Source organism: Glandiceps talaboti, chromosome 10 (assembly GCF_964340395.1).
Source record: "Glandiceps talaboti chromosome 10, keGlaTala1.1, whole genome shotgun sequence".
Lineage (NCBI taxonomy): Eukaryota > Metazoa > Hemichordata > Enteropneusta > Spengelidae > Glandiceps > Glandiceps talaboti.
Window position 1 is genome coordinate 15,098,655 of NC_135558.1, and position 25,579 is coordinate 15,124,233.

The 25,579-nt window shown below is 38.7% G+C and overlaps 3 protein-coding genes across 3 annotated transcripts; 2 read left to right on the forward strand and 1 right to left on the reverse strand.

Moving 5' to 3' along the window:
- Positions 1–6,209: 6,209 nt before the first annotated feature.
- On the forward strand, positions 6,210–9,314 carry LOC144440646 (uncharacterized). Its single transcript, XM_078130031.1, has one exon. The coding sequence runs from the start codon at positions 6,210–6,212 to the stop codon at positions 9,312–9,314; it is 3,105 nt and encodes a 1,034-aa protein (XP_077986157.1).
- Positions 9,315–9,601: 287 nt separating this feature from the next.
- LOC144440647 (uncharacterized) lies at positions 9,602–10,756 on the forward strand. The gene has a single exon (XM_078130032.1). The coding sequence runs from the start codon at positions 9,602–9,604 to the stop codon at positions 10,754–10,756; it is 1,155 nt and encodes a 384-aa protein (XP_077986158.1).
- A 484-nt stretch (positions 10,757–11,240) lies between these two features.
- LOC144441103 (dipeptidyl peptidase 2-like) lies at positions 11,241–22,398 on the reverse strand. The gene is made up of 11 exons (XM_078130632.1): positions 22,302–22,398; positions 20,868–21,007; positions 19,250–19,413; positions 18,744–18,882; positions 17,230–17,317; positions 16,656–16,819; positions 15,533–15,593; positions 14,948–15,069; positions 14,384–14,540; positions 13,296–13,431; positions 11,241–12,606 (listed from the first exon to the last, which is right to left on the reverse strand). The coding sequence occupies exons 2-11, from the start codon at positions 20,916–20,918 to the stop codon at positions 12,513–12,515; spliced, it is 1,176 nt and encodes a 391-aa protein (XP_077986758.1). The 5' UTR covers positions 20,919–21,007; positions 22,302–22,398; the 3' UTR covers positions 11,241–12,512.
- Positions 22,399–25,579: the final 3,181 nt, after the last annotated feature.

The window sequence follows — 25,579 nt, forward strand, 5'->3', positions numbered from 1 at the left end:
TAATGTATATGACAGGCCACACCTGTATGACCCGGTCACCCCTCTAGCTAAACTTGAACCATGGATGCATTATGATTGAATTCGATGGATTGAACTCTGTCGACAGAAAAGGTGTCTATGTATGTTTGTGTGCTTTATTCATAAATAGGGGCCCTATTTGAATTAATCCTCCCTACCTCAATGGTTTCATATACAAAATCTTAAGATTAACACAATATACTAACAAGGCAAGAATGAACAATTGGAAACAATGCATGTACATGTACTGAGGGTTCTCTATGACAAATGGCTTTTTCAGGGAGTTGTCCTGCATCTATATTTAAGCCAGTGTGAACCTCTTAACACATTGCGTGTGAAAGAGTCGCTTTTCCTCCACAACCCACGCTTTGTGTATATCACAGCTAGGGTGTAGGGCTTCATGCTTTTTTGCCAAATAATGGGCGTGTATGGTGTGACTGTAAGCAAAAAAAAAGTTTGAACAAAGGTTCATAACGCGTGTACTGAAATAACGAATAGCTGAATGATGAAGTGTGCACAATAAATTTTGACTCACCCAAGGCTTCGATCGATAGAGAATCCATTCTGTGGCGGTGATTGCCGACTCGTTGTCCGGGTGAAAGGCACGTTGTTTGTATTATATCCCGCCGCCGCCGCCGCCGTCGTAGTTGATGTCGCAACACAAAGTCGTGCATTTGGCAGCGATACAGGGGGACCGTTATGGAAACTGTATTTGTCTGCGGGTGCTTCGGCTGAACTCCCCCTACTCGTACTGCCGCTACCCGACTGTTGCAACGGGATATAGTCGTTGGTTTCATAGGTAATACCCGTTTGTTGATTGTAAACGGGTCGGTATTGTGCCACCGATGGTCTGCCTTGAAACTCAAAAGTAATGTTAGTCTCTCGCGGTGAATAAAAATGCAATGGTTTCCTACTCTGTTGGTAGTTTGACAATTCATGTCTGGCACACTTGGGACAAGATCCATACACCGTCGACTTCCCGCTACCGTTAACTGTGCCATTTTGAGTTTGGTTATTGTATTCTAAAGGAGCATAGTAAATAGTCTTTTCTTTCCCGAAATTGTCGTGCGTAAGTTTCTCGAGAGGTCCTCCACTGGTATGCAACCTTCTGTACTGCTCAATGTATCTTCTTGGGTCACTGTAATGTATAAATTGAAAGTTCTCTCTCTGGTGTACAGGACGTGACTTTTTCCCTGAGTTAGGCCGACCGGAATTATTTTTCAATTTTTCAGGTTTTCTATATTGCACTTTGGTGTCCGGCAACCAGCCACAGATTTCGTTACAAAACTTGGACACGTTCCGAGAGACTTGAGGTGACGGTAGATTACTTGCTTCTACCTGCAGTAACTGTTTCTGTATGTCGTCATCCTGCAAGACGTGGCATTGCTCTCGTCCCATATTCCCTGTCTGGTTAAGCTCCCCCAGTGTTTCCCCTCCATCCATGAAGTTACACTTACGGCAGGTGCACGATACATAACCGAATCTTGTATTGTAACGGAGTCAGTGTCCGACAGCCTATATACCAGACCGACCGTACGTGACTCAAGATGGTGGAAGAGTTTTCAGTTCGTTTAAAACGTATGTAATTCTGTGTCTCGAACACGTAAACACCGGCTTAGTTGCCTTGGCATGAGTAGTCTGGACTACACCGAGATAAAAAACAACCGTAGCACACTGTAGCCGCTGCAACGATTCCTGGCAACTCACCGCTTACTAACGATTTTTACCTGCGTCTTTTGTGTTCTATTGTCATCACGATCCAAATAATTAGCATTCAACAACAATAGCCCAGGGGAAAACAGTCCCTCTAACTCAGAAAAGAAAAGACAGACGCTGAATCGATATATACCGAAGCCTCACAAAACAAGTTATACACTGTTTCACCAAACAAGTTACTATTTATAATCTGCAAGGATATGGCTGGTATGTTGAAGTCCAAAGTTGACATGCAAGACAAGTCACTCAGTCGTACTTCTGACCCAAGTAACCAAGGTGACGACGCGGCTGTGATAGTATGGTGCGATATTGTATATAGTCGCAACACGGTGTTTGTTCCAGAGTTTTAATCCGAGCACTTAAAATAGCCATAACAACGATACTGTTTCGCCGCAATAGTATACGGCTGAATTGTCCGACCCTTATTATGAGTGACCGGCCGAGCGAAACGCTTCGATGTCGAGTATTATACGCACTCTCTGAAGGGAAGGGGAAAATAATGGCCTATGTTGGGAAAAATAACACACCCGTTTATGAGATCTCACAATTGCATGGGTCATTGACAGGATATCGATTAACGGGAATCCTGTATCGATGACTTATTATCAGTAATACATTTTATGCACCATTTTGCGTGTGTGATTCATCGCACTAGAGTTAATTCTTTGTAACCACGCCATCGATACACCGTCCTAAAAAATAACAAACAACAAACCTAGCACACCGTGAACATTTTATACAACGAAAATCATAAACCCTGAAACAGAAGGTCGACTGTCTCGACAAAAATCTCACTGATATTGCTACATTTTTTTTGTCTGGCTAGACAAATATCTCTTTGATGTTATAAAATCTCGACTCGACAAAAATATAATCAATATTTCCGCATGTTATCGTCTGGCACAACAAGAACTGAACTGTAATTGATACATTTTAGTCAATTGACTGTCTCAATAATATCAAAGAACGCGCCAAACTTAGGCTTACATGGGACGTATAAATTTGGCTATGACCTCCTAAGATGATGTTTGTCATGCCAGACAAGGGACAATTGACGAAACGCTATTGGTAATTTTTTTTTCTAGCCAGCCGATAGAATATAGATTTATTAATGAGATTTTTGTTGAGCCAGACGACGTTTTGTTTCAGGGTTTATGATTTTCACTGTAACAGGCCTACAAGTAAAAAAAATAAGCACACACAGAAACACAACAATATGTACAACACACTTAAAATATACATAAATGAATGAAATAAAGGCATGGGTAAAAGGGAAAAATAAACTAGTGTATAAAATTACATTGCAAGCAAGTTTTTTGATTCGGACTTTTATTACAGTGGCATAGAGTCACCTAGCAGGCTGTGTTGGTGAATTGGTACTTAGAAGTGTGCTCCTAAGCCCATTGTTGCTTCAATTTGAACGTGGGAATTTTGATACATCAAGTAAATGTTGACACGGCTCAGCGACTGGCAACATATGTTAACGATGTGGGCTAATAAAGAACATGACATTTAAAATATGTGCGGAATTACCGTTACATGTAACATGACATTTCAAAGTACATTTGACATATTTTACTGCATTATGATCTCGACTTCTTTATTTACTCCATCAGACATATATGTACACGTTCATTCTATGGGAAAAACAAGTAGTGTGATCGTGTCTGTTTTCTTAGATTACTCAGTGGCAAGTCACACGTTAGAAACAAATTGTTTGGTGTGAAATGATAGACCGTGACACCAATCGTAATATGAGGCAAGGTATCTTATAAAGTAGTGCTGTATATAATATGACATGTGATTTATGTAATTTCAAATTGCCAATGACAAAGAATATTAAAAAATGGTGTAGGGCCTATCACCCAGCTCATCGGGCTTACATGTCATGTCTCTATAAAATTAAATAAATACTCAAGACTAAAGAAACTTGGAATTTGGAAAGAGCATGCGCAATCAGGTAAAGTTACTATATATGTCACCCATCCCCACAACGAGAAACAGACCGGGTACCTGATGAAACAAATGTGTCAAAGTTGCAATAATATGACTATACCAAACCGCTAATGTACTGATGAAGATATTTACAAGAGTTGTTCCAATCATAAAATGAACAAGACATTACATTTTCTATAAGGGGATCAGGGTTGGGAATACAGCCTTTAACTGAACGTACGTGCAAGCTTTCTTCCCTTTCTGCATCAATTGTTTGGGTTAACTCTTCCCGTTTGAAAGCATTTCTCATTAAATGGTGACCTTTTGGTAGTTATTGTTTCAAAAGTTTATCAGGTTGAAATATAACCAACACGTGACGTGTGTACGTCACAACATTCATCAGAGACAATGAAGAAAGGAAATAACCAAGACCTTAAAAAGTACAAAATAGTACTTCTTTCAACTTGTTTTTAATTCCCACAAAAATCTAGTATAAACTAATTCTCACGTCTAAAAATTCATAGCAAAGTCTCCAAAGTCATTTGTATTGATTTCGAAAGATAGACCGAGAAGAACCATAAATTGTGCGCACATGTAGCTTCCATAGTCGCTGTCGGTAAACTGTGGAGTTATTGTCTTCAGCATGCGCCAGACATTATGTTCACGTTCCTTCGTTTGAAATAAGAGAGGTGGCGTTATGATATGAACGTACCCATAACGTAAAACTGTCCACACCCAGGAGAAACAAAAGAACACTTTATCACCCGTAAGGGGCGCACTATAACTCAAAGTAGTCGGGGCTTGACGTGGTTTTGTTGTAGCTGGGAGAGAACGGTATGCGCATTATAGCTGGTTGGTATTTTTTGGATTGTATGAATTACTTTGTGATAATAACCTCGCCGTTGACAGAAAGAGTTAGAGATTAGTTCATTTTTTTTCAAGTAAGAGCTGATCCCTTTCAAGTGATGATACTTCCATGCACAGTCTCAGCTAATCCTTTGATGGGTCCTACGTGACTGGCAGAGTCCAACTGCAATACACATGTAGACATACTTTGAAACGTTTGAAGGAAGTTAAATGACTAGAAATTTGATAAGACCTTGCACTTTATTGTCTGGTTATTTTTCCTTCTTTTAAATTTCCATTGGCAAAAAAATAAAAACAACAAAACTACGGGCAAAAATCAAAATTATTCAAAATCATAAAGCAATCTCCAAGTGCTAGGAAATGTTGTACATGTAGGTGTCATACACGCAATGTTGTAGAGAGGAATTTTACATATAACATCAAATATACAGAATACAGGATATATATACAGAACAAAATATACAAAGTTAAATAAAAACAATGAAAATAAAATGAAAATGTCCACAAATGGAATTTTAAAAGAATTTTTGTTCCGAGAATGAAGAAGAAAATCACAGATGCAGGTTGGTACTTGGGACAACAATCGAGTAATTAATCCGAAAACGTGAACAGGCAACCATGGTGGAGTTTGAAGGGTGGGAGACCTTCATGAGCAATTAACTAGCTAAAACTAATTATGGTGTCGTGATGGTTGAAAGCTTAGAATGCCAGGCTGGTTCTGAATATGCATATGGATGAGGATTTGGTTTTTATTTTGGATTTTCAATCCAATATATATATATATATATATATATTAAAAATCCCCCCCCAAAAAAAAAATACATATATATATATACCTCGGTGAGTATCAATCTGCTGAGACAGTGCTCTATACCGCAGTGGCAGAGCGCAAACTATATATATATATATATATATATATATATATATATATATATATATATATATATATATATATATATATATATATATATATAAAACAATTTTATCATGGCTTTCTAATTTAAAAAAAAATATAATAATTGTAAAGCGCTTTTATATCGTCTTTCACGGAGTGGGAAAGCGCTATATAAGAACCCAACATTATTATTAGACAAATTGCTAGTGTTCCCCTTGTGTAACAAAGAAGAGGAAGAAGAAGAAGAGGATGATGATGATGATGATGATGATGATGATGATGATGATGATGATGATGATGATGATGATGATGAAGAAGAGGAAGAGGAAGAGGAGGAGAAAAAAGAGGAAGCACCATTAACCAAGGCACCACCATCTACAACATCATCAAGGCATAGCACACTCAAAGCTCGCATTATGGCTGAAGCAGCGTCAGCAAGACAGGATGCTGAAATCAAGAAAACGATCGCAACTAAGGAAGCAGAGTTTCAAAAACAACGTGCAATTCAGGAAGCTGAACACAATGCTACACTGAGAATACTGCAGGCAGAAAAGAAAGCAGCCAGCCTGAAGCATCAGCACAGATTTACCAACAAGTACTGGATGAAGAGATTAGTGGAATTAACTTCACATCACCAGAACAAACTTCGAATGACCATGCTGTACGTTTTCGCAACAAAACAGAACGGAAACAACTTAACACACAAGCATCACCATTTCTCCATAACCCATCACCTCCAACTCGGGCAAGTACGCCCTCTCCAGTCGAACGAGTAACTATGTATCCGGCTACAACATACACTGCCAGTCCACAACATCAATTCAACACACCAGTGAGTTATATGGCACCAACAGCACTACCCACTGAGTATATTCAACTACTGGCCCGCCAACGGCTCCCAGTACAAGAACCCGAAGTCTATTCAGGTGATCCCATCATGTTTCTACCCTGGAAAAGATCCTTCGAGTCTATGGTACAGGCAGCGTGTGTTCCAACAGCAGAGAAATTACCATTCCTGAGTAAATATACAAAGGGAGAACCAAAGACCTTGATTGACAGATATCGTTTAAGATATGTGAAGGATGTTGAAACAGCATACCAAGAAGCCTGGAAAGAATTAGAAGAGAGATTCGGCAACCCTGCAGTCATCACCTCAGTAATCATACAGAAGCTTACTTCTTTCGCCAAGTTCAGAGCCGATGACAACCTGAAGCTCCTCGAAAGAGCAGACTTGTGTGTTGACACTGTAGCACACATGGAAGAACTACCACACCTCATCACACTTGACACACCTCATGGCATGAACCCAATCGTGGAGAAGTTGCCAGCCTTTATTTTAAACAAGTGGAGAGAGAAAGTATCAGCCTATAAACAGAGCCGCAAGCAATTCCCACCATTCAGCTACTTCACCAGATTCCTGAAAGACATAGCAAGAAACAAGAACGACCCTGACATCCCAAAACTAAGCAGCTCAAATACTTCATCAGACAGGTCAAGGACCAGTCAACAACAACGAACCACGGCACATGTACGTGCTACAAAAACATCAGATGATGGCAAGAAATGTCAATTCCATGATGCTCCAGGCCATGACTTGACTGAGTGCAAGGCATTCGCAAAACTACCAATATCAGAAAGAATCAATTTGTGTAAGAAGAAGGGACTGTGCTTCAAATGTACACAGAAACATCTCGCAAAGGACTGCACCACTAAACTTGAATGCACTGTGTGTAAAAGCAACAAACACTTGACATGCCTCCACTCTACACCAGAAGAAAGAGCTAAACAGCAAGAACACAACGTAAAGGTTGACAAGAGCAAAACAAAAGTTGAAGACAAACAGGAAGCCACTACAAAGTGCACAAAGCTCGCCAAGTGTCCAGTAGGACGATCATGTGGAAAGATAGTGCTCGCAAAAGTCTACAAACAAGACAAGCCGACAGACTACATAGAAACCTATGTTGTAATAGATGACCAATCAAATGCCTGCATGGGGGATACCCAACTCTTCGATGCACTGAAGATAAACGGCCCCAAGCTAGAATATGAACTCTCAACATGCAGCAGCAAAGAACTTAGAAGGGGAAGACGTGGCAACAATCTTATCCTCGAAGCAATGAACGGTAAGAAGAGGTTCCCACTCCCCATTGTACTTGAGAATGACAACATTCCAAGCGACAAGAATGAAATACCAACACCAGAAGTATGTAAGGCTTTCAACCACCTGAAACCCATCGCAGACAAAGTTCCAGAACTGAGAGAAGATGTAGGAATCCATCTCCTCATTGGCAGAAACTGTCCAGAACCTCTAAAAGTCAGAGAAACAAGAAATGGACCAATCAACTCGCCTTGGGCTCAACGCACCGACCTAGGGTGGACTGTTTCTGGAGAAATGTGCCTAGAATCAGCAAGAGGAACAGTTAGGGCTTCTGTGCACCACACAACAGCGAGAATTAGTGACTCAACCCTTCAGGGAACACAAACATTAATGAAAGACAAGGGCTGTGACCACCACATCCACATCAGGGAAATTGTAAACTCAACACCCACTCCAATGGAAGCAAACGTCTTTATGGAAACACCAGATGATGAGGAAATGGCATTGTCAATAGAAGACCAACAGTTTCTGCACATAATGAAGGAAGGAGCCCATACTAACTCAGAAGGTAACTTAGAACTTCCCTTACCATTCAGAAAAGATCCAAGACAGCTACCAAACAATCACCCACTAGCTTTCAATCGATTCAACAAACTGCTGAGTCAACTTCGCCGCAAACCAGAGATGATGACACAGTACCTTGAATTCATGGGAAAAATAATAGAACGCAAACACGCAAGCCCTGTCCCCGAGAGCGAACAAGATACTAACAATGCATGGTACCTACCACACTTTGGTGTGTATCATCCCAAAAAACAACAGATCAGAGTAGTATTCGACTCCAGTGCAAAGTATGGAGTCTCCCTCAATGACACACTTCTACAGGGACCAGACCAAATGAACAGCCTGCTTGGCATCCTCCTAAGGTTTAGGTGTGAACCAGTTGCAGTAATGGGTGACATAGAACAAATGTTCCACAGTTTCCATGTCAACAAAGAACACAGACAGTATCTTCGCTTCCTCTGGTTTCAAGACAATGATCCTGAGAAGCCAATAATACAATATCACATGAATGTTCATCTCTTTGGCAACGCTTCATCCCCTGCTGTAGCCACCTGTGGTTTAAGAATGATTGCTGAAGAAGAACAAACATCTTATGGGAAAGACACCAGAGACTTCATACACATGAACTTCTACATCGACGATGGACTGACCTCACAGCCAGATGCAGCAACAGCCATCAGTCTCATAGAAAGAACAAGACAGGCACTAGCCACCAAGAATATCAACTTCCACAAGATTGTTTTCAACAACAAGGAAGTTATGACTGCCCTCCCAACTGACATACAGGGCAAAGACCTACAAAGTTTGGACTTCACCAAGGATACTCTACCTACACAGAGGTCATTGGGTGTACAGTGGTCTCTACAAACGGACTCCTTTACATTCGAAGTCAACATGAAAGAGAAGCCGTTCTCACGGCGGGGAGTTTTGGCAATAGTAAACTCCATCTATGATCCGATGGGTATATTAGCACCAGTCTCCATTGAAGGAAAACTTATCCTTAGAGGCCTCATGAAAGAAACCATGAAAGAAAAGGACACAACTAGTGTGGGATGGGATGACCCCTTACCTCATGAATACTTACCTCGCTGGACCAAATGGCGTGACAGCCTCAGCTATCTTGAAAGCGTACATCTACAATGCTGCTATACCCTCCTGGGTTTGGACCTGTCAGAAGACGTGAGTGCCCCATCTTTTCAGATGCCAGTGATGCAGCCATAGGGGCAGTTGCCTATTTGCGCCAAATCAACAACAACGGTAAGGTCAACGTAGCGTTTCTACTCTGCAAAGCGAAGGTTAACCCAACTCATGCAGTGTCTATCCCTCGCCTAGAAGTATGTGCAGCTGTGCTAGCTACTGAGTTAGCAAGAACTATCACATCAGAAATGAGAAGCACTATAGACTGTGTTGTCTACCACACAGACAGCACTATTGTACTTGGATACATAAACAATGAATCAAAGCGTTTCCATGTTTACGTGGTAAACCGAGTTCAGAAGATTCACCGAATGTCATTACCAAACCAATGGCGACATGTCTCCACAAGTCAGAATCCAGCAGATCTAGCAACACGGTCAGTTCCAGCTCAACGACTTACGTCAACAACGTGGCTCAAGGGCCCAGATTTCCTCTGGCAACCAGATGATGATCCCCCTTCAGCAACGCCCTTGGACAGTCACCAGTACAACTATCAAATCAATGAAGAAGACCCAGAGGTACGTAAACAACCTCGGGTTCTGACAACGGCTATTACAAAACCTAAACACAGACAACCAGACAACCTAGGTTCAGAAAGATTTCAACGATTCTCATTGTGGCTCTCCCTCAAGAGAGCAGTGGCAAACATAATCAACAGAATACTGCTACATAAGACTAACAACAAAGAAGAAAAGGAAAAACGAGCAGCTGACAAGCAATCTACGCTCAACACATTATTACAGGCAGAGATTGTAATCCTCCGCACAGTACAGAAAGAGGCATTCCCTGAGGAGCTCAAGGTATTATCAAACCCAGAGTCACCAGATAACAACAGTGTAAAGAAACAGAGCCCCTTGTATCACTTGAATGCATTTATAGACCAAGATGGACTAATTCGTGTAGGAGGAAGACTACGTCAGGCTGACCTCGATCTCTGTGGCCGTCATCCAATAGTTCTACCAAAGAACAATCACATCTCAAGGCTCATAATAGAACATGTTCACCAAGAAGTACAACACCAAGGACGGCAAATTACACTTGCCGCTACAAGAGCCAAAGGTTACTGGGTCATTGGCCTACATGACCTGGTAAGGACAGTACTACACCAATGCACCACTTGCAGAAAACTAAGGGCTAGACCCCTCACTCAACTTATGGCAGTCCTTCCCACAGACAGGCTAGAAAACACTCCACCATTTACCAATGTCGGAATAGATGTCTTCGGACCCTGGAGTGTGGTGACAAGGAAAACCAGAGGCGGTTCATCAAATGCAAAGCGATGGGCTGTAATCTTTGTATGTCTGTACACTACTGCAGTGCATACTGAAGCCATCGATTCTATGGATACATCAGCATTCATCAACGCTCTGCGCCGCTTTATAGCCATTCGCGGTACAATTAAAAAGCTTAGATGTGACCAAGGCACTAACTTCATCAAGGAACGAACTCAATTCAGCCATCAATGAATTGGACCAAGACCATATTGACAAATTTCTCGGTAAGAACAACATTGAATGGAACTTCAACCCTCCCCATGCATCACACTTTGGCGGTATCTGGGAAAGGCAAATAGGCACAATACAACGAGTCCTGGACTCCATGTATGTTCAACTGGGTAAACCACAATTTACCCATGATCTTCTAACAACACTAATGGCCGAAATATGTGCCATTGTCAACGACAGAACCACCTGGAAAATTCATCCAACAAGATCTGTATGGCAGACAATGGTGGCGATGCGTACAATATCTCGCTGATCAATTCTGGCTACGATGGAGAAAGGAATATCTTCAGAGTCGTCAGACACAACAAAAATGGAACAAGTCTACCATCAATCTCAACGAAGGAGACGTCGTTCTACTACGAGAAAAGGAATGTTCACGCAATGATTGGCCCCTAGCACGTGTTGTGAAAGTGTACCACAGCAAGGATAACAAAGTCCGTCAAGCAGATGTCATGGTATGCAGGGACAACACACGACGTATCTATCAGAGACCAATTAGTGAATTAGTACTCTTAGTAAGACATACTGAGTGACACATTGATTGAATGTTTAAGAATATAAATCTTTAGAATTACTGTAGAACCTGAATATTTATCATTAGAATTGATTACTTCTAATACTTCTAAATTAGAACTCTTGGACTTGAACATCTTTATTTGATACTTCAAACATAGAATTATTACCATATATATGCATAGAGAATTAGTAAAAACACAGCTACTACTGTATTTTTAGACGGGGAGTGTCATGAATACAAGTTCTCCTCACTTTGAACTAATTCAACCTATAATTATGGCGCCCTCAAACACACTGTGATCCTATTTAGATTCTTTCGTTTTACTGTTACGTAACAGAGTTATTTAGTTTACTTAGTAGAGACAAAGGCCTTTTAACTTCAACACGGACCATTTCACGCTCGATCGAAGCAGGACTTAGAGCCCCAACGATGTAAGTTACTTTCTATTTATCATACAATCCTTATTACTGATGAATGTGACATTATACAAGAAGAAGATTTATCCAGTATTTATCACCTTTTACGAGATTTAAGTCAAGTTTCTTACACGAAGTCCACCTTCAAGGCATTTTATTGACTCTGTATTTCCTGTGTATTTCTTATACAGTTTCACCGCTTCTTGAATTAAACCAGTCTAATCTAATGCACTTGGGGTTGGTTATTTCTTGGAGTGGTTGACACTTAGCGGGTACATAAGGCAATTTGGACCCCGCGATATTTAGGAATAAAACTTTTTTTTGGAGACGATCGCACAATGTCACACAAGCTTAATAAACGAACTTCGTTCATGGGGGAGGGGGCAGGGTCTGACATCAATGCAATTATTGAATTTCATTTTTGCACTTCTAACTAAATTTTGAAAACTTTCATGCATTCAATGATGACATATTCTGTATTTATTTCTGAGATGTTGATAAGTTGATTAAATTTACTTTTAATATGATATAAAGTGTTGGGTTTCCGGCAGTAGTATTTTAATGTGTTTACCATCATGTTTTTACATTGCAGTGATCCTAGTGATGTGACTGCTACAATTTTCATCATGGTATACACCATATATATATAAACGTGACAATGTCACACTTGTGAACATTCGTTTAGGGGGAGAGAGGATGGGATTTTGTCCTAAATGAACAAAGTCCCTTTATCGGGCTTGTGTGACATTGTGCGATTGGCCCCTTACTCAGATTCAAGTTCTTTTTACTGCTGGAATTCTTGTATCCATTGTTTGATATTTTGTATTTCTTGCTGTCTTGCTTTTATAACGGATGGTGGATCAGCAGGATTAGAGAATCTGAAAACAAAGAAATACAATGACTGAGTTACTTAGTGGTGTTTTCTTATCAGCTTGACTTTCACAAAATCTTGAAATTCGTATTCAAAGGACGAATGGATTCAGTACCCGGTTTCTACCTGTATTCATTGCTTTTAATGAAAAGAACTTAAAAACAGGCACTAAAATGTTTATGTAATGAAGAATTGAAGTGTAGCTGGCCCTGCCCTGCCATAAATGCAATATTGAAAGTTTGAAATGAAGGAAAATTGTCTTTTTCTTGCAATTGTACAACACGTCCCTTTTGATAAAAAGAGAAGCAAGTTTGATTTTCTTATAGCAGCCAAGATTTAGTGGAGTTCTGGCAGAGAGTCAGTTGGTATTCATTTGCATATGTGGTGTCACTGCTTTCTTTTACTCTTACAGTATAATTACCACATCTTTGTTTATAGCATCACTTGGATATGCATGGAAATGCTAAATCTAAATGTATATGCTGAAATTTCCCCCTTTTCACAAAGTTACCATTTAAAAACAAGGTTGTTGACAAACAATTTCATCTGCTATCCTCTTATGCAATTCTCTCCCTCCTTCAAAGAGGAAGAGCACTCAGTATTGTCCAGATAAAGATTGCATTTGAGGATAAATTTGGCTTGATCTCAACGACATTGAGGGAAATTAAAAAATTCCTGTTCTAGATTTAACTCTACCTTAAGTCTAAGTGATGGGCACCTCCTTCAACTAAAATAGCTACCAAACTTTTTGAAACTGATGCATTTACACCACCTCTTCTCCATGGATCCAAATTACCATTTGAAAATACAATGTTACTGGCACTACTAATATCTGTTAAAAGAAGGAAACATTGTTTGTCATGGTATGTGTATGTCTATCATGATACATATTGCAATAGGGAACTAGCAAACCCGCCACGTTGAATGTTGCATCATGGGAAATATGATAATAAATACTAATCAATTAGTATTGTAAACAATGTTATTACATTGTTTGTAACCACAAATGATCAATTCATATTTACCCTGACCATTGTGGGGGGTTTATTTTATCAGTAGCTTCAGATCAGGTATTACAATAACCATGGATAATCCCATAGTCCTTTGCATCTAAGCATCCCCTCAGTCTGGATTGCAAGTTCCCTTTTCGCTAAAAGGCCCTTGGTGGATTAAAGCAGTCATATGGATGAGGATTGGGTATTTATTTTAGATTTTTAATTTATGAAACAATTTCATCATGGCTTCCTACCTGAAAAATCAATGTGACACAACAAACACCAAGTCCTTGCTTGTAACTCAATACATTGCAAAAGATTAATAAACGTGTAAAATCTCTGTAAGCACAATAAAAACCCTTTTATACAAATTTTTTTTAAAGCTTTTTGCAATGTATTGAGTGACAAACATAGACTTTGTCAATGTTGTTTCACATTGATTTTTCAAGGAAGAAACCATGATGAAATTGTTTTGTAAATTCAAAATCCAAAATAAATACCCCAATCCTCATCCATATGTTGATACGTTGATTCAAATTTACTGCTAATGTGATATACAGTGCTGGGTTTCTGGTAGTACTTTAAAGAACTTTTCTATGCTTTGAATACATCAATCGTAGTGGTATGACCGCTACAATTTTCATCATGGTTTACGTCACATATAAACGTGTCGATGTCGCACTTGTGAACAGTCATTTAGGGGACGGGCATTTGTCCTAAGCAACAAAGTTTGTTTATTAAGTTTGTGTGACATTATGCCTTAATACATAGTCTAATGTGTGCCATTACCTTTGCCCCAGAACTGTACATTAACCCAGTCATTCCTTGGTACAATGTTCCATTTCTTCTTGCAGTATTCATCTCTCATTTGCAAAGTAAATGGCAGTTCAGGAAACATGTCTGTTACATTCGTACTCCCAGCTGGCATAATGAATTCAGTACATGCCTACAGGTATAAAAGTACACGAGAAATGAAGATATTTCAGAAACAAATTCAGAAGTACAATGGTATAAGGAAAGAAACTATATTTGACAACATAAATGCGCACAGTAATAATAACAATAAATGCTAATAATGTTGTTTTTTATATAGCATTCACATTGCAACCTCTATCCTACCAGGTCCCCAATTATACAGCTGGGTTGACTGAGACACAGTCGTTGTTCAAATCTTGCTCAAGGACTTTAGCCAGTCAGAAACAAGTGGCAGTGATGGGGCTCAAACCTGCAACCTGTAGATTCCAAGCTGGCTACTCTAACCTTTCGCCCATCATGACTCCATGAGTACCATGGTAGTAAATATATTTGTATTCTGCTATTGTACAGAACTAATGCCAAAGGAAATGTCATTACCTGGTAATCCCACGCCAGACTGGCTGAACCTAGACCACATCCAGTTGGATCTGCACACTCTACAAATTCAGTTTCAATATCGTAACATTTCAGTGTACCCTGTGTTCCATTGTAATATAAACCTGTATGGATTTTTAAAGTAAAAAGAAGAGAAGTTAAGGAACCCCCAAAAAATAATTGTTCGGTTCCCGTAACCCGATCCAACCTACTTTTTCATGGTTGACCCTACAATTTTTATTTTAGATAATTTGAAAATATTGAATTTTTTTTTTTTTTTTTTGCAAAGTTGTGAGAGAAATAGTGAGATTTGATGACATTATTGTCTTGTGATCAAAACAACATGGTAGAATACAGTGTAGTACACAATGTCTTCTGCATATCATCTGGAAAGTGCAAACACATCAATGAGAAATCTCTGTTGACCTCTATGTACAACTGTAACAACCTGAACCAGACCCCCCCCCAAAAAAAAAAAAAAAAAAAAAAAAAATTAAATAAATGAATAAATAAATAAATAAATAAATAAATAAATAAATAATTACATAATAATGAAAAAAAATAAAAATAAAAATAAAAAACATATACCTGCTGCCTTGGCTAAGCCCTGTAAGTAACCTGAGTTGTCAAGAATATAACTGCATGCCACCTGGAAGAGATAGTAGTTGTGACAAATGTTATTTTTTTTTACAGATATTACACTATTGTCACATCATGTGTCATACATAAACAACATTACAATACATAACTTTATGATACTACATCATCATTACATCCCTCTGTATGATCCACACTATAAACACAGTATGTCACTATAACATCTTCTTTTTTCTTTTTTGGGGTTTAATTTTTTTTTTTTTAAATTATGCTGGGAATTGCTCCCAGCGATTTCTGTTATGCAGACATATACACACAAACACACACAAATGCTACAGAGATCCATTCGGGTTTGAGACTACATGGCAGGGCTATGTTGCATGCTCTATATCACGTTGCTGTGGAACTGTCAAGGCTTTCCCAGTCAGTCCACAGGCTATCTCAGAATCTCACAGACCCAGTAAACATAGCACCTGCGGGCTCCGTGTGAGTAATCTTTTCAAGTCATTACTCCAGGAATCCCCCCAAATTCACACTCGTCTTGTGAGTGAGACACGGCTAAGTGATACAGCCTACCCATCGAGTCTGTAGAACACTCACCCTGGGTTTCGGTCAGTCACAGAAAAATCCTGTTTCCAGTGGGATTCGAACCCGTGACTTCCCGACTGCTAATCCTGTGTGCTCACCACTACACTACAGGGAGCTTGTATATCACATTTCACTACAACATCTGCATTGCATGACTTCATACAAACCACAAGATACTACATGTATACATTTCCTCATACATTTATCTAAGACAGTGTCTAAAATATGCCTGTAGCCTCAGTAAAACACATTGTACTTTACTGAGGTGATGCACCCAATCATGTTACAAGGTGATGTATGCACATTTTACCATATTCCAACCCCCTACAACCCCCATCCACCTTGTTAACTCGGTCCTAAGCTAAGCAAATAAAACACTGTGAATTGAGACATATACATGAAACAAAACTGAGAAAAAATACTCTATGCCATTTCCTTAGAGATATTTCAAATGCCTGTTGTTAATCCTTTCTAATGAGTATACAGTTACATAAATACATGCTAACATGACAAAAGATAAACATACCTTCACTGGATTAGCTGGTAAATTTGCTTCAAAACTGGCTGGGTATGGATAATCAAGCATTGCTAGCAAAGTAAACGAGTTCCTGACCCAACCAAGTAAATGTTCCACCCTGTCTTTAGTAAGAGGCTTACAAAGTCTGAATATCTCTGTTAATTGTTGTAGACCTAAATGTCAAAAGAGTAAAAAGAATAGTGTTTATTGGGGACACATAGAGTTGAGGTTTGTTCAGACTATCCACTATTCTTGTGCGGTTTTTTTAAATACAGAACACATAATTTGCATTGCAAAGGGTTTAATTTTCACTGAAAAGGGAACTAAGCTGTTTGGCTGGGTGTAATTTAAGCTTATCAAGGAAGGTATTCATGGTAAATATTAGTAAATATATTTTTACTTGGATTTTATTGGAAAAACACTTTGGCAAAAAAATTGAAAATGTTAAATTAGTATCTCTCATTTATAAAAGGATTTTTCCCACATTTTATTTTAGTGGGAAAAAACACACGTCAAATTTCATTTGGCAATTCCTTCTGTGTATTTGTTACTTCAAAGCTGACATACGATGTTGTATGCATACCTGTTTGTCCCTGGTTGACCAATGCATTGATTTCTGTAAATGCCTTCTCTACCGCAGTTGGACACTCTGAATTGGCAAGCTGAAAATCCTGGAAAATGGCATGATATTGAATCAATGTTTTTACAAAAGTTGGGGAACCTCGGTAACAGCAAGGGGAAAAAAGAGGCAAAATTTACATAGTTTCCCATACAATCTATCATAATTTTGCTTGGGAGCCCTTATCAAAAACACTGAATAATGAAAAAGCTCAAATGGGTCATATAATAATCTCTACAAAAGCACTTACAGGACAATACCAGCTAAAATAGGATAACTATAACATGTAAACAAATGGTCTGGATCAAGATAGTCTGGATGCCAACATGGTACAGTATATGTATGGGTCATCTCTAACTCTGTCTGGTTAGATGAGAAATCATGAACCAAAAGTTGTTCATGCAAATGAGTACACCCCCCAACTATTATAATGATGTAAACAGTGTATAAGTAGCATCCTGGGCTGAAAAATGTACCATATTTGGACATTACATAACTGATGCCAATAAACACTAACTTACTATTAGGCAGAATTCTCTGACATGATGTTAATGAGTCTGTGGGTGCGGCTGTGTGGTTGAATTTGAAATTTCATATTATGACCTCATTGAGCTCGACGTTGGATAAAGCCTACTTCAGATTCAAACTCAATGTATAGCCTCTAGACAAGGATCAAGATTCTGTACAGTTGGACATTTTTCCTACAATATACTTAAATTGAACTGAAAATGATATGGAATCAGCTAAAAATGTTTTATAGAACTAATCTATCACTATGGCAATATAGGGATAACATTGTTGACTTAAAAGTCCATGCTGAATTTAAGAAGTTAATCTGGATGTGAAAAAAAGGTTATTTGGCAGACCTATAGAAAAACACTGGTCCTGAATAAAAGATATACTGTAAGATACGTCGTAACGTTTCCCCCTCACCAGCCTCCTCTCACAGTAGGGTAGGAAAGGCCGATGTGTGAGGGTGCCCTGTCACGACGTACCTTACACACTAAATAAAAGGATTATTGTAATTAATCTTTATGGGCCCATTGCTAGGATAACACTAATTCATGTCAGAAAATTGCTTAGAGTCATGGGCCTTTAAAAGTGGCACAAGCTGAGTTTATAAGCATTTTATTCAAGTAAACAACTTATGCAAGTCTTTTATAACATTACGATTGTTTTCTGGCATTGTTATAACAGTTGATTCCATAGTGGGAATTTCTTGAACATTTTTTGATACATATAATAAATTATGTTATCGGACTGTTTATAAGCTATATCCTAATACCAGGTTTTGAGTACAGTAAAGTGCAAGTAGTCGTTAAAGTGTACTTCAGTGGTTACAATAATGTGTGTACCTTTTAAATATCCATTAAAAACTGTCTAAATACCTATAAACTCAGCTTGTACCCCTTCACAATATCTATATTATGGAATTACTGGAAAGTTGTTTGAACTTGAAGTTATACAGGTCAACTTACGTGTGTGACATCTTGCCAGAAGAAGCTATCTCTTGGTACTTGCCTTGAAACCAAATATATTGGTGCACTAGCTGCTATTGCACCATTGACAACATTGGGGTATTTAAACCTCATATAGGCACTAAGCATTCCTCCATAGCTGTGGAGAAGAATATATATATAAGTGTCTCTCTGAAGAGAATTAGTAGCACAGAATTATAGACCTAATGCAAAAGAATAAGGATGTTATAAGTTGTATGTATGTATGTATTGTATGTATGCATGTATGTATGTATGTATGTATGTATGTATGTATGTATTGTATGTACTGTATGTATGTATGTATGTATTGTATGTATGTATTGTATGTATGTATGTATGTATGTATTGTATGTATTGTATGTATGTATGTATGTATGTATGTATGTATGTATGTATGTATGTATGTATGTTTTTGTTGGTGTATGCATTTCTGTTCAAAATTAGACTTAAAGGAATTGTCATTGCCATTTCTGTCAATCACTCACCTTCCTCCAAAAGCAATGACAGGACATTTTGTTGCATCTAATGAATTCTTCAAGTGATCTATGAGTACTGCAAAGTCAGCTAATGCCTGTTCTATTGTTAGAAGACCAATGTTCTTCTGTGTAAATGATGAATCACCAAACGGTAAAGACTTTCCATAGTATCTCTGAAAAAAAAAGTAAAAAGTAAAAATTAAACCAGATTTATAGATTTTCATACTGATATATTGTCTTTGAACATATATTATGGATCATATACCCTGGTTGTTCTAAGTCACAACAACCCATGTCTGCATCACTGCTTCTGCTCAAAATATGAGTAAAAATATTCCAAATTGATATTATTTTCCCCCCAATTTTTCATAAATTATGCTTGAGGTATAATTACATTATTCCCTAATATTTTTCTTCATTTAGCAGGAAATTTCTGATTACTGATACTGAATAATTATGACTCAGAAAACAAGTGGAAATTTTTTTTTAGCTGGTTTGTTTCTAATCTCTTCAAAAAACCATATCTAGCAACATACGAAAACAAGTTCATAAGGTTGGAACTTCAAATAACAGAATAATGTGTTTTGACACAAATGCCAAGTTCATAAAGAACTAATAGGGAACTTGCAAACCCGCCATGTTGAATGTTGCATCATGGGAAATGTGATTATAAATACTAATCAATTAGTATTGTAAACAATGTTGAGACATTATTTGCAACCACAAATAATCAATTCATAATTACCCTGACAACTGTGGGGGGTTAATTTTATCAGTAGCTCCAGATTAGGTATTACGATAATCCCATAATCCTTTGCATCTGAGCATGCTCAGTCTGGATTGCAAGTTCCCTATTACAATCTATCCTACTGGTCTTGCTGTTTTGAATGGCAACAGTTGCGCTGTCCTGTCCTATCCCGGATGCTTCTTCAGGTCAACTGATATGATCTAATGATATGACACCAAGTGTTGTTTAGATTATAATTACTTTGTTTTGAACTTCATACCTGGATGATTTAGAACATTCATAGACAAAAGCCAAATTCATTTTTTCTTTCTTGTCTATGTTTTGGTAACATGACATGGTTGCCTTCCTCAGGACAAAGTGACAATTATTACTGTTGTTGATCACTAGAGGGCAGTGTGATGAACAAACAGTCCCAGATGATAGCTGAAAAATTTGTTTCAGACATGACTCAGCTGAAACCTTTTCTCTTCCTCCTTGTCCCTCTTCATTATCACAGGTGAGAACTGTCTGATTCAGATCTCCTCCTTTATCTGATATATTTGTCTGTCATTTTTCCTGTCCACTACGTACCCTTCCTGTCTAGACTAATATTGCTTGCCTGAGTAGTAATTTGTTATACATTATACATCCATGCAAATGTGTCTGTTTTTTTTATCTTGACTGCTCCCCAAGACATTGACACACTCTGTTGAATTTTCAGGAGGTAAATGTACATGATAAATCATTTACGGCCCAGATATGGGTTTTGTGGACCTCAGTAGTACAGCTTACAGCTGCAGTCAGGCCAGTCTACTGAACAACTTTGGTCTGCAAAACCCATATCCAGGCCATAAAGATTAGTATTAGCACTTGACTATCATGTACCAGGTGATAACTTACATGTTCTGCAAAAATAAGAAGTGCTTTGAACTGTGGTGCTATTTCAAACATTAAGCCAGTGTTATCTGCAAATGCCGTGACTGGTCCTTCATTGCCAGTGTAGAAGAAGATAGGACCAGCTCCTACTGCCCAATGCTTATCTGTAATTATCAGAACATGTTTACCACTGTTATTAGTCACTGTAGATGCATGTGTAAGGAAACATGTCCTACATTATGGGCCCCTTACATTCTCGGGGAGGGGGGGGGGACTGGCAATTCCATCCAAACACAAAGTAAATGATGGAGGTGCCAGTTCCCCTCCTAAAGAATGTAAGTGATACCGTACAGTAGTACGGTATCACTCTTCTACCAGCATGATTGATATCCCATGAAAGGGTGGGTGGAGGGAAAGGGGGGGGTGGACTGGTCATAGGGGGGGGGGGGTAAACATGGAGCTTCGTAAATACCTAATAAAGTTGTAAAAACCAGAACGTCATTACTTTGTATTATAGCTGCAATAATTGTAGCGTCTTGTTGCGGTTTTGTGGGGTTTTTTCGTCTGTTTTGGTGACTTTTTAAGTTTTTGTGTTTAACCCGCACCTAACGCTACAATTCCTACTGCAGGAATTCCAATCAGCTGGTGCGATGCGGATCTGCATCGCACGTATCAATCCCTATTTTCGCCAAAATATCGACCTACCTACGGAAAATCTGACATTTCCTAACCGCAACACTTCTTAGGAATCCCCCGCAGCACAATCGACGGCCCGATCTGCCCTTTCCCCCGTCAAAAACGGCCGCCGAACATGCGAGACGAGACAATTTTGAAAACGAAGGTCGTTGATCACGCGATACATTTGCCGAGATCTCGTAGCCGCGAAAGTTTTCAAAATTGTCTCGTCTCGCATGTTCGGCGGCCGTTTTTGACGGGGGAAAGGGCAGATCGGGCCGTCGATTGTGCTGCGGGGGATTCCTAAGAAGTGTTGCGGTTAGGAAATGTCAGATTTTCCGTAGGTAGGTCGATATTTTGGCGAAAATAGGGATTGATACGTGCGATGCAGATCCGCATCGCACCAGCTGATTGGAATTCCTGCAGTAGGAATTGTAGCGTTAGGTGCGGGTTAAACACAAAAACTTAAAAAGTCACCAAAACAGACGAAAAAAACCACAAAACCGCAACAAGACGCTACAATTATTGCAGCTACTTTGTATTATTACCATCCTTGAATAGAATACTGGCTCACAAGTGACTGTGGACATTTGCATAATATTGCCAACTTGTATCTCACCCATGTCAACACCTATGACTTACTTGAGTATAACAAAAACAGTTGTTATATGTACGAGGGGCGGCTGTAGTCGCAGCTTGTCGCGAATCCCGTGATGATCACACGATCAGAGCAAAAGCGGAAATGCCAGTGACTGCAACAGTCTGAACATAAATTTTACTCACCGTTGTACAAAAATCGCTGCTGAAATGTCTGATTTCCATAGATCTCAAAGTTAAAGTGATCTATGTACTGTTCAAAGTACTTTTCTTCATAAACCGGTTGACCAAACACGTAAGGAGTAAACAAAACCAGCGAGACCAAAACACCACTCAAACTCAGCGCCATGTTTAGTTTACAGGTCACATGATAGTGATAGGTCAAGAGTCATAGGGGCGGGACAGTCAGGTGATCTATGAACGTGATGTATCACATCAGTGCAGAGGATGTATGAGCACACTGACTGGGGTAAATAAAGTTGGTTTAATGATGGAAATATTTACTTGTACCTCCATGGTTTTAATCACAGACACTCGAATCAATCTGTATAATATTTGTAAATGTATGGTAAATACATCGTCGCAATCCACGGCCTGTTTACGGCAGACATATTGCATGCTATGGTCAGATATTGGAACCGTCTAATACTACGAGAACAGACTAACTAAGATAATATTTCTTTGGGACTTTTCACTTAATTACTGTAATTGGTCTTCAGAAATTTGTAAACTTTTTGATGAGTTGAATTTAAATGCATATTTTGATGTTCTTTTTCCTCTTGATTTATCCTTAGTAGAACAATATTTATATCATCAGTATTAATTAGTCTGGGTCAGAAATATCAACGATAAACTTAAGCTTCGTAGATATGTTATTTTCTAAGATAATTATATCACTGAACCATACGTTTCTATGAGTCTTTCACGAAGTCAGCGATCTTTTATGGCAAAGTTTCGATCAGGGGTTTTACCACTACGTACGTTTAGAAACTGGGAGATACACTGAGAAACGAACCAGTGGGCGATAGACTTTGTGTATTTTGTGACCAAACGATATAGAAAATGATATTCACTTTATTTTACATTACAGTCTTTATGAATGCATACGTAATACTTACATTAACACGGAAAATAACACTGAATACATCACACTGTCAGACAATGAGAAATTAAAGTACTTGGTGACAATTCAGGTTAGGAATACAGCAAAATTCATTGAAGCCGCCTTTTAAAGACGGAATGAAATGTTGTATCCTAGTTAAAGAAAAACGGAATTCTCACTGTATGTACAATTACTTTTTTTTCACCATAACCTCTCTATATTGTCAATATATGTTCAAGGTGACTTATAAGCCCGATGGGCTGGGAGGTATTTTATTACCCATGTCACTATAATAAAAAATACTTACTTACTATATGAAAAAGATCGAGGCAATAACGTTTGCCGATCTCTTGCCACGATCACAGTATACGTATATGTATAAATATATGTTGTAATAGCTCATAAGCTGCACTAGCTCAGACCAGGAATTGTTGAACTTGAAGGTTTATTTCTAAAAGGGGAAGTTCACCAAAAAGAACTTGAACAAGCTGACTTGTATTGATAAGATGTTTGACTTTAGAATTATACCACCTTTTGCATTTAATTATTATCTGAGTTTAAAACTAACTTTTAATGTCCGATTTTCAGGTTCATGTATTTCGCCATATTGCTGCCATCGGCGATTCTGGGCCGCTGCCCTCTGGTTAGCTGCAATAATTGTAGCTTTGTTTTTATTTACAATATTTTTTTTTCAAATTTTATTTTGTGTGACTCTACATTGTTATTACCAAAATTAAACGTCATTATCAATAGGAGGCAATTTTAGCCGTTGGGTGATATGATGGAGGTGTCTGATGTGTTGTACCTTGGACCAGATCGGAATCGAGCACAAATCGAGTCCCATTGCCGGAGCCTCAAGGTTAGGCATGTGAGGTGGCAAAATATTCAACCTCCAGTTATATAAAACTGATTGACAGACAGACAGACAGACAGACAGACAGACAGACAGACAGACAGACAGACAGACAGACAGACAGACAGACAGACAGACAGACAGACAGACAGACAGACAGACAGAAAAAACATGACACTCCCCGAGAACCGATCTTTAAAATTTGAATCCTCCGAATCCTAATCCCCTGAAGGATTTGAAATTTCTGTTCGTTTGAGCGAAGCGAATTAGAACAGAAATATTTTCTTGTCGTTGGAGTCCATTCGGAAAAGATAGTTACATCTGTGATGGCTTATATGCTAATTAGATGCATCTCTATATGTACAAGCTGAACAGAGTTCAGTCTCTCGGGCCTCTACACCTAGTACACAGTTCACCCCAATTTGTCATGTGGAAATATAAGCAATTGTTTTTTTTGTTTTTATAGTAGCTGTCTAGTATTCGGTCCGGTACATGATATTTATTGCGTTCAACAGGTCCTGGGTATTCATTTAATTATCTACTGTTCAGAATGAATGCTGTACATGTTAACACAGAGCATAGATTGATATGTAACTGTTTTCCCTTTCATAAATAACATTAAAATTCGGAGGTGATGTAGGGTAGACGCGCCATCCCAAAGTGTATATTGGCATTCACACAGTGTACGGTTTCTTTATATTGGTCTTAGACCAGAACCTATGATCCCTGTCTAAACGTCAATACTATCAATTGCATAAAAATGTATCGAATGCATCAATTGTCTTAATTTGATATAATAACACGATAGATTCATATATTGGAGATAAAGGTTAGTAGAAAATGTCTTTTCTCCTTTTTTCTGTTCTGTTCTCTTCTGTTCTGTTCTCTTCTCTTCTCTTCTCTTCTCTTCTCTTCTCTTCTCTTCCATCCCCTCCCCTCCCCTTCCCTTCCCTTCCCCCCTCTCCTCTCCTCTCCTCTCCTCTCCTCTCCTCTTAGCCGATTTCTCCACTTAGCTATCTCAAACAAAAAAACAAACCATTATAACAAATTAAATTATGAATAAATTGAAAATTATTTAAAATTGAAAATTCATGAAAAAAGGGTGGCCTTAGGTATTTTGACAGTAACGAGTTCGATCGTTCATACAGTCGACAGCGATGAGGTAAAGACGTGGTGTATGTAGGCCTAGCTACATATCCATGTAAATCCCTCCCAAAAGTACTACAGAAAGTTTACCTGAAAGCATGTATAGACCCGGGCAAACGCCACACAAAAATAGAGAAAAGTAAATTCTTTCACCGGGTTTTTTCCCCCTAAATTTGTAGCGTCGAATATTTAGCAACATTTGGCGAAAACCTGAGGCGTTTCAAGACAAACAATGTAAGCTTATAACGTAGAATGCGAGCAATCCTGATAATAAGGGATAAAAAGGTCACGGGGTCACATTCACTCCGGTACCATTCACCACCACTCCTTAACAATACCCCACTCGCTTTCACTGTAAACACA